At 32.8% G+C, this 19,687-nt stretch overlaps 1 protein-coding gene across 1 annotated transcript in view; it reads left to right on the top strand.

Annotated features, from left to right (window-relative positions):
* COL11A1 (collagen type XI alpha 1 chain) overlaps positions 1-19,687 on the top strand; it is a 232,172-nt gene that overhangs the window by 130,711 nt on the left and 81,774 nt on the right. Inside the window, exons 33-42 of the mRNA XM_017863237.1 lie at positions 809-862; positions 1,149-1,193; positions 1,337-1,390; positions 1,498-1,542; positions 5,331-5,384; positions 10,237-10,290; positions 14,627-14,680; positions 17,418-17,525; positions 17,913-18,002; positions 18,261-18,314. Coding sequence (XP_017718726.1) covers positions 809-862; positions 1,149-1,193; positions 1,337-1,390; positions 1,498-1,542; positions 5,331-5,384; positions 10,237-10,290; positions 14,627-14,680; positions 17,418-17,525; positions 17,913-18,002; positions 18,261-18,314 — 612 coding nt within the window. The remainder of the gene's footprint in view (positions 1-808; positions 863-1,148; positions 1,194-1,336; positions 1,391-1,497; positions 1,543-5,330; positions 5,385-10,236; positions 10,291-14,626; positions 14,681-17,417; positions 17,526-17,912; positions 18,003-18,260; positions 18,315-19,687) is intronic.

Genomic DNA, 19,687 nt, shown 5'->3' with positions numbered 1-19,687 from the left:
ATTATTATTTATTATGTATCATTATTATTTTTGTACCAAGCATTCTTTTTTTTCAGTCCCACAAATTTCAAATTACCTGTAAGGTGTGTATTATTGCCCTCACTTTGCAGAAGAAAACTCTATACTTGATGAGCATAAGTAATGTACCAAACTTACTTAGCTGATGCATTTAGCTGATACATAACTAACGTAAATCTCAAAATTATGTCCAGAATTCTAAAAAACAGAATTTTAATGCCTGGCTGTCTGAAATAGACTTTCAGCTAGGTGTCGTTGTGTTCAAACACCAAATAGAAAATGTGGAGGAAGGTTTTTAGTCTATGAATTGATCCAGTTTTAAAAGTGTAAAAATACTCAAATCAAAAGTGGCAACTATAGACATATGATCATATTAACTCAGGAAAAACATTTTCCAAAATTCCTATTTTGATATTCGACTATTCCTATTTGTGAAAATAGTATTTTCTTTAGAGTTGAAGCAAATACAAAGAATTTTACACTGCAATACGTTTTCTATAAAATGTCCTATAATTACTATTTTATAACAAGAGATGAAATAATTCTTGATTAGTTCGTTTACTCAGAAGGTTAAAACTAAAATGTTTTATCAATTTGTGCTTTCAATGCTTCCAGGATTTCAGATGTCATTGTAAGTTCATTTTAATTACTTCGATGGTATCTTAAAATTTATATTTTGATTTAAATATTAACATCTGTGTGAAAATCACTCTGTTCCAAAATAAATTACATCTTGTGACTAAAAATGTTAATTGCCATGTTTGTTCATTATTTAATTTTATTACTGTAGGGTTCCACTGGATTCCCTGGGTTTCCAGGTGCCAATGGAGAGAAAGGTGCACGGGTATGATATATAAATATAATGTTTTTAACTGTGTGTATAAATGTTCTTAGCTGGACATAGTGGTGTGTGCCTGTATTCCCAGATATTTGTGAGGCTCAGGTAGAGGATTGCTTGAATCCAGGAGTTCCAGGCCAACCTGGGCAACATAGCAAGTCTGTCTCTGAATGAATGAATGAGTAAATGCATGCGTGCATGAATGATGTTCTTGCATGACTACTCAGTCTCAGCACCAGCGTCATAATTTACTGTGATATACTGCATATTGAAATTGAACTGTCTTTGCTAGGGAGTAGCTGGCAAACCAGGCCCTCGAGGTCAGCGCGGTCCAACGGTAGGTGCCTTGATTTAAAATGATGTACATTTTTCATATTGAATTTAGTGTTTCAAGATAATTTATTTTCAAAATAAAATTGATTTAGTGCCTTTGGATTTGCCTGGCACTAGTTCGGGTTCATCTTTTGTTCTCATCTGCAGGGTCCTCGAGGTTCAAGAGGTGCAAGAGGTCCCACTGGGAAACCCGGGCCAAAGGTAGCACCTGCACTTTTTCTGTTTGGATGTTACTGCAGGTGTTTTTTCCAGGCAGATGCTATGAGAAGGAATTCAAACTGATTTTTCTTTTCTTTCCTTGGTACCAGGGCACTTCAGGTGGTGATGGCCCTCCTGGCCCTCCAGGTGAAAGAGTACGTATGATACAGCCATATAATATAAAATGAAAATTAGTATTTCTGCAAGTATTTAGATTTCAGAGAAAAGATGTATGTCTGCTAATACATGTGCAAGTTTATCCACACAATCTAGTCTGAATTTAAAAATGCTTATCTTTTAATTTATTCCTCTTCACCAATAAAAAAGCTTAATCAATATGTTCTACTAATTTTGTTATAGAAATGAGAAAATGTGTGTAACTGGACTAAGATATCACTCTTATAGTCAAGACAAAATATATATTTTTTAAATTTTAAATACTCTTAATAACATCTTTGCCCTCTTCTCCACTCAGCTTGCTTTCCATATTGATACTCATTTTGTTCACAGAGCTGACAGCAACATTATGCTGGTAAAAAAAACAAGCTACTAGTAGCCATTAAGCCAGAATCAATATACATTCAACTCAAGATAAAACATCTATTCCAGTAATTTACTGTGAAACACTGTTTGGTAAATTGATTTTTAATTAATATAAGATGTAGCCAAATCATATGAACAAGCATGCCCTTTGTTTGGATTTTTTGGCAAAATATAGCATTTTGTAGCCAGATTTTAAAAAAGCTATCCTCCTGATATGTTTAAATATTAGAATCTGTATTCCTTTAAAAAATTAGAATCATTTCTTCATATTCTATAATAATTTTCAGTAATATGGAGTCAGGTTCATGTATTTTGTATATTATTATTTGAAATGTATAATAGGTGTTTTACAAAAGACAAAAACGCCTTGCAATGCATAACCTAAAACTGAAAATGAATAATTTTTATTTGAGTAGGAGCAATGAGCAAAACTTGAGTTTGTATTCGTGATGAAAATGGGCGTAGATAACACACAAGAATAAACATTTAATTAGAGTTGCTTTAAGTATTTGGCTCATATTTAATTAACTTTCCACTAAATGTTTCTCACTCTTGATGAACTGTTCCCAAATTAAGTCTATCCTGTAAATTTTGAGCTCCTAAATAATACACTCATTTGAAGTATTTTATGGTCAAAGTCATTTTAATAAGATATATTTAAATTATTTAAAATGGCTAAATAATTAAATGGAGTAGAATAATTTAACAAAAAATAGCACAACTGTGAGTTTTGTTTTTAGAGCACCACTGATTCTCTCATGCATTTGGTTTTGTCTTCCAAAATGCTATGATCAACAATATTTCCTTACAAGTGAATATGCTTTTGCTGATACTGCATTTTAATTTGAAAAACAACAATACTGTCATCCAACAGTACAATTACTTTTACAATCATTTTGAGAGTAAGAAAAGTACCTCTTGAGAATTTTTGTTTTGTTTTGCTGTTTTAGTAATCTAGATAAATTTATTTTCAATAAACATTCATATATGTTTTCAGTATCTATGTAGGAAGAACATATTTCGTATGTTCCTTGTAGTTAATGAGGCATCTCACCCCAAATATGCCTTCATTTTCTGCCAAGAATTTTTAATTATCTTGAACTATTTAGTTCATGTCTTAAGCACACAGTTGAAACATGGCAAAGGTAATGCCATAAAATATTTTCTTCAAAATATATGAGTTGGGGAAAGTTCAGGGGATAAATTCTGTAGTACTATTGGATTAGAAAATGAAATACCTATTTTTGCCCATTTCAAAGGACTCCTTAATTATCATTATATTTAATGACATAGTTATATATGGCATGCATATATATATGTATACATAAACTTTTATTAAGATATTCTACAAATGAAATGTAATCCAGCATAATCATAATTTGCAGATCATGTATGCTGGTTATTAAAGGTTAAATATAGCTTTTAGTTAGGTGTAAGGTTACCAAATTAAGTGAAAACAAAACAAAAATGGAACAACAGAACCAAGACAACTAGATAAATTTGAATTTTATATAAAGAATAAGTCATTTTTGTCATAACTATGTCTCTTGTGATATTTAGGATATATTAAAAATTATTCATTATTTAAAGCTCAAATTTAGGCACTTTTTATCTGGTGATCTGGTTTCAACACCATCTGTACACTGAGTCGTTATGGATTTTCTTTAAATCCCACCTAGAAACTATTTTGATTATTACACAAAGAATATGCCAGCCAGGTGCGGTGGCTCACACCTGTAATCCCAGCACTTTGGGAGGCTGAGGCGGGTGGATCACCTGAGGTCAGGAGTTCGAGACCAACCTGGCCAACATGGGGAAACCTTGTCTCTATTAAAAATACAAAAGTTAGCCGGTCATGGTTGTGGGTCCCTGTAATCCCAGTTTCTCTGGAGGCTGAGGCAGGAGAATTGCTTGATCCCAGGAGGCGGAGGTTGCAGTACCACTGCACTCCAGCCTAGATGACAGAGCAAGATTTCATCTCAAAAATCAACAACAAAAAAAGAATATGCCAATGCTTGCTGTGAAATTTTATGAAGACTCAATTTTCATTTTATTTTAAGTAATGATTTTGAAATGTTTCTTTCTTAAAATAATTTAAATTCAAAGTGCATTTGAAAGGCAGCAAAATTTTAGAAAGCAAAACATGACATTTTAAGAAATCAGGAAAATAGAATCTGCTACGTAACCAAAAGAATACTATTTTAAAATTTGTACTTAAAATGAGTTTTAGGAATCGTCATTTCATAGTTTAATAAGAGTTTAAAATTTTGTAAGTTCCTAAAATTTGCCCAGTAGTTTTGGTAGTTTCATGTGACATCTATTTTGGTAACTTTATATATAACTTTGAAGATACTTTTAAATATCAGATGCTGGTAATAGTAAAAACTTGTGATGATTTCTGAGCTAACATTGGCTATGAATGGTAATGAGATTTTTCTTGGGAAGCCTAGATTGATAAATAGAAGGAGTAAATTCTGTTGAAGATCAACTTCAGTAAGCTATTTTGATTAGAAAATACATAAATCCTACCCTAAATGTATTACTTAACACATTTTATTTATGCTATCTTTCATAAATCTTCTTAAATAAATAACTATTATGTTCTGGTCATATGGAGGATTATCTCTTACCAATTACTTTTTTTTTTTGCCAACAATGGAGTCACTCTGATGGGACTTACTTTATGCACTTTAAAAATAGGTAACTTTGAGATGAATAATATAATTAATTAAAAATCAAGCCAAGAATGATATTATAATTTTTTATTTGAACTGAACATTAATAACTACACAATAAAGTTGTTTTAACCTTATCTACAAAAGAAATTTATACATGAGTAAAAAATATATTGACATCATCCAAAATAAATATATTTTAGATATGGAGAATAGTTAATGGCATCTTCTGTGGTCTTTTTGAGATAGTCACATACTTTCTCTCTTAGTGTTAGAATATATGGCTAGATACAGAACAGGGATGGAAAAATTTAAAAAACAGTTTTTTTTTTTTTTTTTTTTTATGAGGGGCTGTGGAATTGAATCGAATCAAAATATCTTCCTTCTATGAATGTTTCTAGCCAATGTCAAAAGTAAAGACGCTGCAAAACTTCTCAATATTTATACGTTCTATTCACTTTTAATTCATATGAATTCTAAATATTTACAGTGTTCCTGAGGTAACATTGATGTGATGTGTAGTTTTGAGTAGAAATAGTGTGGAAAATTATCCATTTTACTTCTAGATTAGTAATTACTATCATGTTGTATTACCATAGTTCTGTCACTGTGATGAAGAAGCTATACGATACATTGTATTTTATCAATATAAATAAACCTCAAAGTATAAAGATGCATCTTCTAAGGCATATTGTTAACTTCTCCCCACTGCTTTTTATTTCCAGGGTCCTCAAGGACCTCAGGGTCCAGTTGGATTCCCTGGACCGAAAGGCCCTCCTGTAAGTGTCAGAGCTTCTCTTTCTCCTTCTTTATTTGATATTTTTTCATTTTTGAGAGTCACAGCTTACATTTTAGATATTGTTAGATAGGATATTGATAAAATCTCTAGAAAATTACAATTGATATCAAAGAAAGTAGACCTTTTTAATTTATGAAGTTCATAGATTGTTTCTTAATATAATTTCAATATCTTTCATTAAGTATTTTTTGATAGTATACTGAAGACTAGAAAAACATGAATATCATTCTCTCAGCTGCTCCTTTACTGCAATGGAAATAATTGATGACATTACAAATTGTTACCAACTCTTAAATATTTGGTATATTAGAATTTATCTTTATCTTCCATCGTCAATATAAACTTCTTCAAATATCACTTCCTAAATCCCTCCAACATTTTGATATTACTTAAGTTATGCTAAAATTTATTATATTAGTATCAAGTCTGTTGCTATAATCTATTCTTTTTAGAAAATGTAATGAGAATTCTCATTAAATCATATCCCTTTTATTAAATATGTTTAGAGCAACACTTGAATGTTCATCAGGCATCTTCATAAAGTTAATTGAAATACTGTGTTTTCATATTTAAGTATTTGTGGGGACATAGAACATGCTGGGGTCTTTGTTGTTGTTTGTTTGTTTGATTGTTAGTTTGTTTTGCAACCCCATTAGTTTCTTTAAGACAGCCGGAGTCGGCTTCTCTACCTGTCTAGGACAGTGGTTCTCAAATGTAGTCCCTGGCCCAGACGCATCCACAGCTCTTGGGATATTGTTAGAAATGTTGTCTCACTGACCAAATCACAATTCTGGAGATGAGCAGGGAAGGGCCCAGTCTATCTTTTAAAAATCCCTCTAGACAGTTCTGATGCATGTTAAAGTGTGTGAACTACTGTACTAGTCCAGATGAACAATACTACCCACACTTTAATGTGCACACAAATCATATTGGTGAATTATTTATTTTGAAATAATTAAATGTCAAATATTAAGACAATCTTTAACTTTTTACAATAATTTTAGACACTGTTTAAATTATTATTTTACCACTGAACAGTTTTGCATTATTACTGCAAATATATTAGGAAAGTAGTGTTATCTGTATTACGACATTATAGAAAGATCAATACGTATGGCTAATATTAAATATAAAGTATACCTTGATACTACCTGCATATAATGCTTACCTACTATGTCAGTTTTGCTCCAAATGTAACATGAAGACTGTGCAAAGTTTCACAGAGAAATGAGAACAGTTTCAAAAGTCACTGTATGTATTTATTTATAAACAGTCTCATAATTATTTTTAAGCTGTGTGTTAGATTACTGTTTAGCAACATAAAGTTTAGTGATGTATATAACCTCAGTATTGTACCATTTGTGTTTGTATGCATTGTTGAGAACTGCTTGACTCATGTAATATTGTTTCATTGTCAAACAAACCCATTTGACTCATTTTTTTCTCGGACTTTTTCAGCCCATTGTCTTATGTATCTTTCAACAAGTTTTGAGCCATTGATCGTGCATGTGTTTTGTCTCTAAGAGGTATCAGAAGCATAACAAATGCCTACACTTGAGAAGCATGCATTCTAGTAGGAGAGACAAGACAGGAGCATTGCTTTCACTAATAAACAAAATAATTTTTATACTATGTTCCTCTAACAAACGAGATATTAGAGCATGAAATAAAAATACCTCATTTCTCTAGTATGCAGTTTTATGCTGTTTGGGATAGAAACGGCTTCATCTGTTTTATATAGAAAGAAGAAACTGGGGTGGAGAGATAGAAAAACCTCTTCCTGTAAATTAATTGATTCATCTCCTTCATCATACCAGGAAAAAAATCATATATATATATGATGTATATTCACACAGACATATATACACATGGATCTAAATATTACCTTCAGATTCTGTTAGTCTCATACTCATATCAGCATATTTTGGGAATATGCAGTCATCCATTTAAAAAAATATTAACTTGATTAAGATTTATAGCATGACTAGTATGAGAAACATTCTATTTAGAATAGAAAAAGTCAAAACTCAGTGCCAATGAGAAGTGAGAAAACATCCTTAAACAATTACTTACAAGTTTTCACAGATTCCCTCGCCAAATCTGTTCCCTCTGTCCTGTACCAACTAGATCAAAGGGGAAGCCTATTTTGATGAAAAAATTATTACTTTTACATAAATACAATGAAATTATTTGGTAATTAGTCTGCTTATTTTATGAATTAGTTGGTGGCCATTATGGTTATTTAGGACTAACTGCTTGATATTAGAAGTACATACTTAAATCAAGAAATATGATAATGACATCAATTATTTTTTTATTTTTTTATTTTTATTTTTATTTTTTGAGACAGAGTCTCGCTCTGTCACCTAGGCTGGAGTGCAGTGGCGTGTCCTCGGCTCACTGCAAGCTCCGCCTCCCGGGTTCATGCCATTCTCCTGCCTCAGCCTCCTGAGTAACTGGGACTACAGACACCCGCCACCCCACCACTCCCGGCTAATTTTTTTGTATTTTTAGTAGAGGCGAGACTTCACCACGTTAGCCAGGATGGTCTCGATCTCCTGACCTCGTGATCTGCCCACCTTGGCCTCCCAATGTACTGGGATTACGGGCGTGAGCCACCGCGCCCGGCCAGTAATGACACCAATTTTTAATGCAGTATATTAACACTACTCTCTCAGACTATCTAGGAGAGCCATTAAATATTATGTTGCATTCTTCCCAGGATGTGATCACTTAGATCTAAGATTGCTATTTTTAAGTATTATAATATTTTGCAATGAATGTGTTATTTATGTCAGCAAATAAGAGATATTTAATCTTATATTTACAGCTCTGTTAAAAAAAAATTAAGTCTTGTATTAATGGCAAAGTATATCATTTAAGAAGCACTTTAGTATGGTGGGAAAAAAGCCAGGCATACTTGATATCCTTCAGCTGTCATACTCTCTGTAAAACTTTTATTATTGCCCAGAATTGAAAGCAAGTTTATTGCCAATGTGTCAAACCAGTGATAAGGCACAGAAGATTTTTGTTTGCTATTTTGTAAAAGTAGACCTCAGTGAAGTCTGTTACCAATTAACTAACTGCTTATTTCTGTATGTCACCTCCAAACTGAGGGCAAAACTAAGTCTTAGCATTAGTATATACCTAGTGACTGATACAAGGGCATTTAATATATGTTTTTTAAAGAAGCTATAGTTAAATGACATCCGAGAATGTTTTGGACCTTTGGTTAGATACACCCCAATTTTGTTTTTTGAAGAAGAGGATGGCAGTGGTAGCCCTGGAAAACCTGAGCAAGTCACTAAGCAAGTCATAATGTTGTGAAGTAGCTTAACGGTTTTTAATTAGAGTTGTTAATTTACAGGGCAACCAGGATGTCAATACAGATGACTTAAGGGACAGAGATGGTTCTGGCACCGCCAAGAACCTTTCTCCTGAAGTAGCTTGCCAACCCGGAAAAAGTCTCACTCAGTTGGAAGAAAGCTATTTGAGAAAATGATATTTTGGAACAAAGCCTGTTTTCATACTCACTCTATAAAACATATATTAAAAGAGATGTTCAAAACCAATTTATTTAAATAATTAACATACAGTGAGAGGTGTACCTGTTGTCATTAAAAAATATCATTATTAAAAGAATCATTTCATTCATCTAGAAGGGTGAGAATATTTCTGTCTCTACCCATTGACCACGTTTTGAAATTTGAACTTGATATGTGATGGTTACTGAGTAGAATGAATAATCCATAAGGCAGTCTAAAGAAGCAATCTCTTTCTACTAAGTATTTAAAATATAGGAGCCTCACAGAGTTGTTCACTTCAAGTTTGTAGTTATTCGCTTCATTTATTTCTTAAACCATGACAAAGACGGCATCCTTTATAGAAAGTGATAGCAGCAGTTTTGCTCTGTGGTACTTCACAAACATTATTCTTTCAAGAGGACATTTAAGAAAATCTACTGGGAAAAATTTGTCCTGACAACTTCTAGAATTGAGTGCAACGTATTGTTACCTTTACTTTGAAAAAATTTGAGAGGTAAAATGACATTGTTTGTATGAGTTTGTATTTATTTTGCATTCTTGTTTGTTTTGTTTTGTTTTGTTTTGAGACAGAGTCTCAACTCTGGAGTGCAGTGGCACCATCTAGGCTCACTGCAACTTCTGCCTCCCAGGTTCAAGCGATTCCCCCGCCTCAGCCTCCCAAGTAGTTGGGACTACAGGCACGTGCCACCAAGCCCTGCTAATTTTTTTGTATTTTAGTAGAGACGAGTTTTCAGCATGTTGGTCAGGATGGTCTTGATCCTCTGACCTCTTGTTCCTCCCTCTCAGCCTCCCAAAGTGCAGGGATTACAGGTGTCAGCCACCGGCCCGTCCTTCTTTTGCATTCTTGTCAGTTAGAAGCTCGGATTACCACTAGAGGGCACTATTTCTCTCTGTTATCCAAGTTTTGATGCACCGAGAATTAGGACTAAATCACCAAAAAGGGGGAAATATTCATTTGTGAAGTATTAAAGAAGTAATATTTTCACAAAACGAAAATATAAACCTTTGCAAATGTTCTTTTACAGATGATTGATGCAAATGAAATATATTTAAATGTAAAATATTCAGAAAACTGTTCTACTATTTTATTTTGGTTGCAGTTATAGCTACAGAATTACATTGAAGAGCTATATGTGCATATTACCATATATAAAATCAACAGAAGAGCAAAGTAAAATATCTAATGAAAATATAAAAACAAAAGACAATTTTCTAACATATCACATTTAGACTATAAAATAATTAAATAAATATTTATGACGTGGTATTTAATATTTGTAATTTCAGGGACCACCTGGGAAGGATGGGCTGCCAGGACACCCTGGGCAACGTGGGGAGACTGTAAGTGATCTTGTTACTCTTATTAAAAATTTCCGTCTACCACATCAGTTCATAGAAAGCTACTTTATTATGAACATTTGAATTACTAGGTTGAGAAAAATGGAAAAATTAATTCCATTAAGCCTTTTGTTGAAATATATGCATAAATTTGTAAATAGACACAAGAAATGTATTTCAGGAAATAGGACGTTAGTTGATATGATTGTTCTTACTGTCAATAGCAGCATTTTAAGGATGAGCTGATGGAGAAGACACCATTATTTTTTGGACATCGCCTCAAGATTGTCCCTCTGACTCTTTTCACTGAAGCCTGTTTACAGATACATTCCACTCAAACCCATCATCTCTCCACTCTCCAAAGGCAACAGATTACGAATAGCCGTGCACAGAATACAACATTTTTTAAATCTACAACTAAGGGATTAAATATTTGCTGATATTGGACCCATTAGGTATAATTGGTTGGGAACTATGTCAGAAGCATCCTTTCATGTGAAATAGGAAAAACTAAATCAATAATGGTGACTAAATTTTACTGAAAAACTATAAATAATATAAAAGTAAACAAATTGACTGAACAACTTACCATGTGTATAACAATTTGGGCGGAGAGGAAACTGGCAGCTCGGCGATGGTTTGAGTATCCTGGTGAGCTTATTTATTTTGCTCCTGTTAAAAACCAGGCATCTGGCTATCCCAGTGGATTGTCATGCTAGTCAGAAATCATCATGGGTTAGCATGTCTCCATGGAATACATTCTTGCTTCTCACCAATAATTACTTTTATCCAGATTTCTCAAGGAAACCACAAATACAGACTACCTTTGCCTATGTGGTTGAAAATCACGTTAGGGTATTTGGCCAGCCTGAATACATATTGGAGTTGCATAGCAGTGTCCTATAATAAATCTGAAATCTGAAAAGATTATGATTTTTCTGCTATGGAGGAAACAATCTGTCAGCAGCCACCCAATTCTTGCCTTGCTTACCATGTGGCAATTCTTAGTTTCACTATTTCTTAGCTTTAGCCAGATGGGAAACTTTGGAGTCTTGGACTTCTAAAGCAAAGTTGAAATTGAAATATGATTTAGTGAGACCAAAGAATAAACTGTTTAGGTATCTTCTTGGGAAGGATATCTATATGAGGAACGGAAATAAACTTTCTAAAGGAGAGTCAACACTGAATTTGCAAATGCATTCTCATTCAAATCTTTCAGCCAAATCATTTTTAATGAAGCCATTGTATAACTTTCTAGGAATAACTGTAGAATATTCCAAAATGTCTTCTGGGGAAAAGATAGCTAGAGAATTACTGTTATAAAATCCTTTATGTCTATGATTTAATCTGGAGCATCCACTTCTAATGAAAATACTTATATCACATAGAACATGGAGATTTAAACATAGAAGAAAAATAGCATAATGTTTCTAGAATGAATGTTTCTGTTTTGTCGTTTTTCACAGATTAAAGCCAGGATTACTTCTGAAAAATTATATTTCCAATTTCACATCCACTTTAAGGGAATAGGGAATCAACCTATAGCCCCAACTTTTCTCACTTTGTTCTCTGCTGACCCAGATTCAAAGGATTACCTTGTACAAGAGTCACAATCTAGAGTGGGCATTCTTTATCATATATTTACTATTTTATTTCAATGGATAAATTTTTAAATGATATTTGAGATTTGTCTCCAGGCAGAAATCCATTAATTAAATGTTTATTCTGGCATCTTACATTCATTTGGCTAGTTTCAGAATAATAGAAACTATTCCCAATTTTTCCCGGTGGCTTTAAACAGCTTCAGAAATGGTTTCTATTATATTGAAATGACCCAAATTTGTCTCAGAAGCATAATGCCAAATCCTATATTGGTCCTAAAATTGGCTTAGTCTTTTAAAGATTATCAAAATAGGAGTCACATTTCTGATGGATCTTAACAGCACATTTTTCAAACTACCCATGAATATGTCAAATTAATTTCCATTTTCAGCAACTTTGAAAAACATAATTTGACTAGCTATTCTAAAATTAAGTGGCAAGTGTAGTCTTATTACATGACAATATTGAACAAGCACACCTTATTGTGAACTGTAAAAGTTTTCCTGTATAGTTTGTTTGTAAGATCCCCAAGATCAAATGTATTAGATACTCGCAAACAGTCTGAATGTTTTGAATGAGCAGACATATGGGCAACGCTGTCTTCCAGCTTTCCCAAATCCATCACTCACACACATGGTCTAGCAGTCAAAACTTCCTCTTTCCTCTTAGGATGTATGAGCGCAAGTCTATGTTGTAATTTTGTCCAGATTTTCTGCAATTAAGTATTGATTTTAATCAAATACATTTAATTAATCATTATTGCAGTATTTTGTTTGTGTGTGATTCTTGCTCTCACAGTTACTAAGACAAAAGCTTTCTAAGACTTTTTTTAAAAGTTTGGAATTGCCTTTATATCTTCCTGTCCAATTTAGTGATTAAAAATTGGAAGAAGAATAACCCAGACAGAGGAAACAGGTCATACAAATATAGGGTGTGTGGCTATTCAGAAAAAGGTAGGAAGATCAGCATGGCTAGAATTTAGGATACATTATCAAAGCAAAGGAAGTAACTGAATTCACACACTGGGCCCCTATTGGCTAGAACTTTGTCATCTGTATGTTTGGTGGGTGATGATTCTGGCTAATGTAAACAAGTGAGTAAACCTTATTTGAAAAACTCAGCAATGGTGAAGGAAAGAGGTGATTCTAGTCTGAATAAGACAGGTCTACTAGGAAAAGTGAGCTAAAGCTGTATTTGAGGGAGCTTCTCAGGTGACGCATTCAGATGAAATAACGAATTAATTATGGGCACTGAAGAAAAGCCTGGGATATGAAAACGCTCCATTATAAAGGCGGGGAACACAGAAGAAAATCAAAAGAGAAGATACATTCAGCAAGTTCCATGTTAGGAATGTTGAAGAGAGAGCATGATATACAATTGGAAATTTCTAGTAGGCACTTACCGTGAGAGTTTTAGGGCTTGTACTGATTAGAGGTTTATAAGTAGTTGGGAGTGGAGGAGTTCATCAGCACAGAGATGGCAATTGTGGTCATGGAGTTTGTTGAGGTAATCCAGGGACACACATACATGTATGTGCATGTGTATATATGTGTTTATGTATCTGTGTATGTGTGTATGTAAATCTGATAACAGATTTCCAAACCAACTAGTTACTGAAAAATTACAATTAAGCGACTAATATAAAATGCTAAATAAATTTTATGACTTTCCCCTCAGAATTGATTGGTTTTGACGTTGATAATGATAGCTCAAATAGAACTCAGAAAGTCTGAATTAATAGATTTTAAAAATAGAAGAAATCTATTTTCTTTCCCTGTAGCATCAATTGCAATAATTACAGACTCTTATCTTTACCTACTTATACAATTTTATTATTGTAAATAATTCATTCATAGTTATCAGGAGCATTGTGATAGAAATGTGAGATCACTAGTTCCTACCCATTTTTTTCCTAATCTTATTACTTTCAGTCTGACTAGATGTTATAGGGAATAAAATATTCAGTTATTTGAAAACTTCTTCTCCCAATATTTTCTATCTACGTCTCCAGCTGTCAAAAGTAACTTAACTATCATGAGTAAGAAATTTCCTATCTTAATACAATTATGTGGAATGAATAACCTACAGCCTAGAGAAATATAAATACCAGAATATATGCCCAGAAGTTTTATTTAGTGAATATATTCTGCTCAAATCAACCAGATATTTTAATGACTGCATTATTTGCAAAATGTATTTACAACTATATCTCTTGAATTTCTTATAAGAAAGAATGTTGATAAATACTAAAATAATTACTGTGCAAAGCATTATGTTAGCAGGTCTATTTTTATATCTTGTTTTATGAGATTTTAGAAATATAATAGAGAGAAATGTATTAATATCACTGTGAATTTATTTCTGTGTAAACAATCAGTAAACTGTTTCAAAGAATGTCTAAATCATCATTTATTTCATCCATAAACATTCCTGGGTTAAAATTCTGTATGTTGTTTGACCTGGTGGAACAGGGCTAAGAACACATTTTTTGCTCTAGATTAATTTATTAAAGGTAATTGTTGCCCTAGCATGTGAAATGTTGAAATGGCAAATTTTGAATTTTAATGAAAACTGAAATAAGTTTGACATATTAAACTTATATTTAAGCATTTGAAAATAAATATTTTTAGTCAATGGGTGACTTTCTTTTAATGTGACTCATTCAGCTATCTCATAGAATTTTGATTTATGCTTTGTGTTGTGTGTAGCTTTTACAGATAATACTTTGCCTTCTTAGGGATTTCAAGGCAAGACCGGCCCTCCTGGGCCAGGGGGAGTGGTTGGACCACAGGTATGTTCCTTTTCTTTATTTCCTGAGCAAGATTTATTTATTTTTGTTTATATTTTAACCTTCCTAAGTTGTGTAAAATCTTCTAAATTTATTATGATTCAAAATGATGTATTTTTTATTTCAGATTGTATTTAAATATGTGCAGCTTTCGTACATCAAATGAAACCAACAAACTATTACTTAACTAAAGCAACTTTTCAATTGCCTGTAAGAATAAAAGAGAAGAATAAAATAAATGAAAATAAATCAGAAAGTTCACACTGAATTTAACACTAAAGCCTGACTATGACACCATCTACTAATAAAATACAAAGTTCCTTATAAATAGGTGGGCCATCATCTTTTCTAGAATTTTAAATTATAAAATGACTTCATGTTTTGAGTATAAATTAGATTTAGAAATATACATCCTAAAATTTTAATATTTGTAACATATTAGGTGTTTCTTAAGATTTTTGCCTTGATAATGAATTATATCAGAAATAAATATTAATTATCTTTGAGGATATACAAAATAATGGAAGAGACAAGTATTTCTTTCACGATAGGTGGCAGAAGAAGTCTCAAAAATTGGTGCAGTATTCTGAGTTATAGTATAAAATAACTATAAAGAGTAATTCATGGTAATAGAAAATAATGTTTTTCTTCCCTAGCAAAGCATATTGAATGGGCAGAACACATTTAATTTACTGGGCTGGAATTTTCCCCCCACTAATAACAAATTATAACAAAGGAGCAAAAGCAGGTGAATACATGTTTTAGTTATTTAATTGGTTTAGTCTTTTCTCTGTCTCTAAATAGTTCTCAACACTGTAACTCACACACATACACGCCCACATGTGCACACGCACACACACATGCACATCCACACACACACACACACCCACACACACGCACACACACACACACATCTAGAGAAACAAAAAAACTGCATTTTGTTTTTAGGAAGATGTGTAACAGAAGCAAAAATGAAGACTTATTGGATTTGTTGATTGTTTTATTTCGGAGGTTAACCCTGAGCCAAGGGAAATGTTATGTTATTTTATAGAGTGTGTAAACATGAATACTTATTTGTGTTAAAGGCTTCTTTTTAGAAGCTTATAGTTTTAGTTAAAACATTACATATACTTTCTCAGTAATTAGAAAGCTTCCTCCAAAAAACTTTTATTTTTTTCTGTTTAAAACAACTTTATAGCTATTTTCTGTGAGAAAATTTAACCAGAAAAAATATTCCTATTATACTTAATATCCATAAACAGAAATAGAATTAGATTCTTAACTGAAATATAAACATCATGGAGCATAACTGAATATTTTAGGACCTCACATCTTTCAAAAATACAGTTCTGTTCACTGTGGTCATCTAAAACTTCTGAGACTTGTGTTTCTTTTTTTGTTCCCCTGGTTACATTAAGGCATAAAAATACTGGGCGTTTTACTGAAGATGCACCTTCACCAAATTACATTTTTTATTGGTCCTTTTTAAGAGAAAAAATATCCAACAGCCTATTTTAAATGTAGCCATACTTTCATGTGAAGACAAAAGATTTGGTTTAATGGGAATAATATAGATTGCAATACTGAATATCCACTGTTTTCTTTAAACAATTATGTGAATCTCTGATCATTTTTGTCTCAGTGGTGATAGCTGTTCAATTATGGTTAATTCTGTATTCCTTACTGTTTAAATTCTGGTGTTCAGATAGTTAAGAAAACATCATGTTTTGGATAAATGTTTGCACATTAATGTTAAATTGAGAAGTTATAGCAATCATATAATTACAGGAGTTTAAACCTAGAAATGTATACCCAAGTAGGGACAGGTATATTCCTTATCCAAGATAAACAGTTAAGAATATGTTGAATTTTTAGGGAAAAAAATATATATATACTTCTTAAGCAAGTACAGGAACACGTTCTACTGTTTAACAACATTAGCATCTAAAATTTGCCCTTTATTTAACTTGAATCCTTCATTTTGCTTTTTATTAAGATAGAGAGAAACTGATCACCATCCTCTGTTTATACATGAAAGCTTGTTATACTCAAGCACCACAAAACAGCACCACTCAAGGGACACATAAATGACCTGATATTTTTCACTTTGGCATTTGCTGCAATTTAAGGCAGCTGAGCATTTGTTACAGCCTTTGGCCAGGAGGAACTGCCGATCTGTACTCACTGCCTTCAGGATCCCCTGCCACGTTCCCTAGACTTTGTCCAGTGAATATAGATTAATAGTAGAGAAGTTTTAAGCTTTTGGAAATTCCAAGGAGAACCACTGACTTTTTGGGTTCTCAAGGCCCTAAGTTTATTTTTAAACAGTGATTCATTGAGTGGCTACCAATGTGGTTTCTATGCCTCTTTACGACTAAGCTGATTTGACACCTCATATGAAAAGAAGGAATGGGATAAAACTGTATTTAAAAAATCATAGTTTTAATAATGCTTGGGCTTGCCCCACTCTGCAGAAGTTATTGTATTAAGCAAAGAAAACATCTTTTTGGACTTTATGTGCTTTCCTTTTACACTCAGATTCTAACCAAGATTATATAAAAATTTTTTAGACTGTTACTTGATATGCTACTTTCAGTGCTTTGTAAGTGTTTTGTAAGATATCATGAGAATAAGTGAGGATGATAAACTTTTGTAAATGAGAATAATACTGTTTTTGAGTTTGTGTTATCTTTGCCAAAAATAAAAGAGCAATCTAAGTGGTTTTGCTTATCTAATTTAGGGCCCAACTGGCGAGACTGGTCCAATAGGGGAACGTGGGCATCCTGGCCCTCCTGGCCCTCCTGGTGAGCAAGGTCTTCCTGGTGCTGCAGGAAAAGAAGGTGCAAAGGTACAACATGCTTCAGAAATTTTTTTTGGCCGAAAACTTTAATTTATATTTCACTATACTCACCACTTGTCTACAGATTCCATTTAAATGAGTGTCAGAAGATGTGTCAGGAAAATATTTAGTGTGTGTTTATTATACTCCAAGATATTGCCCAACGTTTACATAAGACTGTTAGCTCCATTGACCATAAAATCTTTTATATACATATACCCTTAAATGTAGGTAGTGGGTACTTCATTTTAATGCATATAGTAATCTACCCAATATTCTCATCATTAAATAAGATTCAAATTTTACTTACAGGAGTTTAGAAGTAATCACAATTTTGTTTGTAGAAATATGTGTAGAAAGTAATCTGTCTTGATGGATGTTTATTATATTCTTTAGGGTGATCCAGGTCCTCAAGGTATCTCAGGGAAAGATGGACCAGCAGGATTACGTGGTTTCCCAGGGGAAAGAGGTCTTCCTGGAGCTCAGGTATAATCAACATCTATATAGATAAAGCAAGTGATTCAAATTGTTTATTAGAAGCATTTTTTCCCAGAACTTAAAAAGCGATGAGTAATTAAGGGAATATATGTAAACATATGCATTTGATTATTGTTATATATGTGTGTATATATGTAGTTATGTTTAAAAACATTATCTGATATCCTTATTTTATTAATCAGATATCTCCTCCTATTGATATCCAATTCATAGAGATTCATTTGCTTTATTTTTTCACTTTTCCAGGGTGCACCTGGACTGAAAGGAGGGGAAGGTCCCCAGGGCCCACCAGGTCCAGTTGTAAGTATGACGATAATAAATAGCCAGACAATCATGGTTGAGAATTACAGCTCTTCTTTCATTACTCTCATGCTGTGATTCCACAGCGTGTGGGAGAGAAAATAAACACATGTCAATCAAATCAGTCAATGCCTAGTTCCCACTAATTGCATACACTAATGAATGCAGAAACAGAAGGGTTTAGATGATTGGAAATATTTGCTTCTGCTGCTGTCAGGAGGTAAAAGGAAATATCTTGCTTCTTACGGTTCCCAAGGAAATAAATCCTCATTATGAGTGATAGAAGCTCGTAGTCACGGAAGGCCTGGAGAGGCTATAGTTTGAAATTTTTACTTCATTTACATCTATTATTTTAAAATTACTTACAAAATAAGATTTGATGTCTTATAAATTATATTCTATCATTCATTTATTATAGAACATATTTAATTTGTTTATAAGTACTTGATGAGACTTGAATTTTTCAATGATACAAAAGACATAAGCATAAAAGCATAAAACCCATAAGCAAAATCTTATATATTATCCATATTTCTTTATTTAATCGAAACATTATGAAATAATTGGCAAATGAATAAATATCAGATTTTTGCCTCATCTTTTTTCTTGAGATACGTATCAATCCCTCAGAAAACAATTGAATGTATGCTTCATTTTTTAATAAATTCATCTTTATTCTTATCTGTACACTGAAATTTCACTATAACAGCCAAACTGCCGTATTTAGTGTTTTCTTCTCATTTTCTTATTTCACCAACCTAAAAGTGCTGAAAGTCGCCTTAAAAGCCCTCTCAACTTCCCCTCACACAATATTTATTAGTTCTGCTTCCAAAATATTTTACTAATTTTTCCCCTTTTCTTCATTTCTACCACTACAGTCTTTGTCCAGACTCTTTTCTCTTCCTTTCTCTTTGACTAATAACATCTTATCTTTGGATTCATTTTCTTATCCTCTTCAGTCTGTTTCACCTATAGAATACTAGTTTAGCACACATCCTTAACTATGGCATTCCTCTATCATACCCATCCTATAGCTCCACACTGCCTTCGGAAACCAAGCTCCTTATCCTAGCCAGCAAGTCATCTTCCAAGTTCAACCCCAATTTCTATAGTCTTTTTTTTTTTCTTCATGCCCCCCACTTCAATTCTACCCAACTTAATGCATTGAATGTTGTCTTGCTTCTCAAAACCATGACCTTTTCTATTTTGAAAAGAGCATACTGTATACTTTTCCCCTTCCTCCAGGAAACTCCAGTTTTTCTTTCTCTACTTGAAGAAGATCCTACTCATCCATAAAGAAAACTCTTAAATGTTAAATCTCTGTAAAGTTATCTTTGGATAATTTACCTCCATTTCATGTATTGGTAAAAATC

The sequence above is a fragment of the Rhinopithecus bieti genome, unplaced genomic scaffold (genome assembly GCF_001698545.2).
Source record: "Rhinopithecus bieti isolate Rb0 unplaced genomic scaffold, ASM169854v2 scaffold_67730, whole genome shotgun sequence".
Classification (NCBI taxonomy): Eukaryota; Metazoa; Chordata; class Mammalia; order Primates; family Cercopithecidae; genus Rhinopithecus; species Rhinopithecus bieti.
Note: the sequence above shows the minus strand (reverse complement) of the source record. Positions and strands in the feature narration are given on the sequence as shown.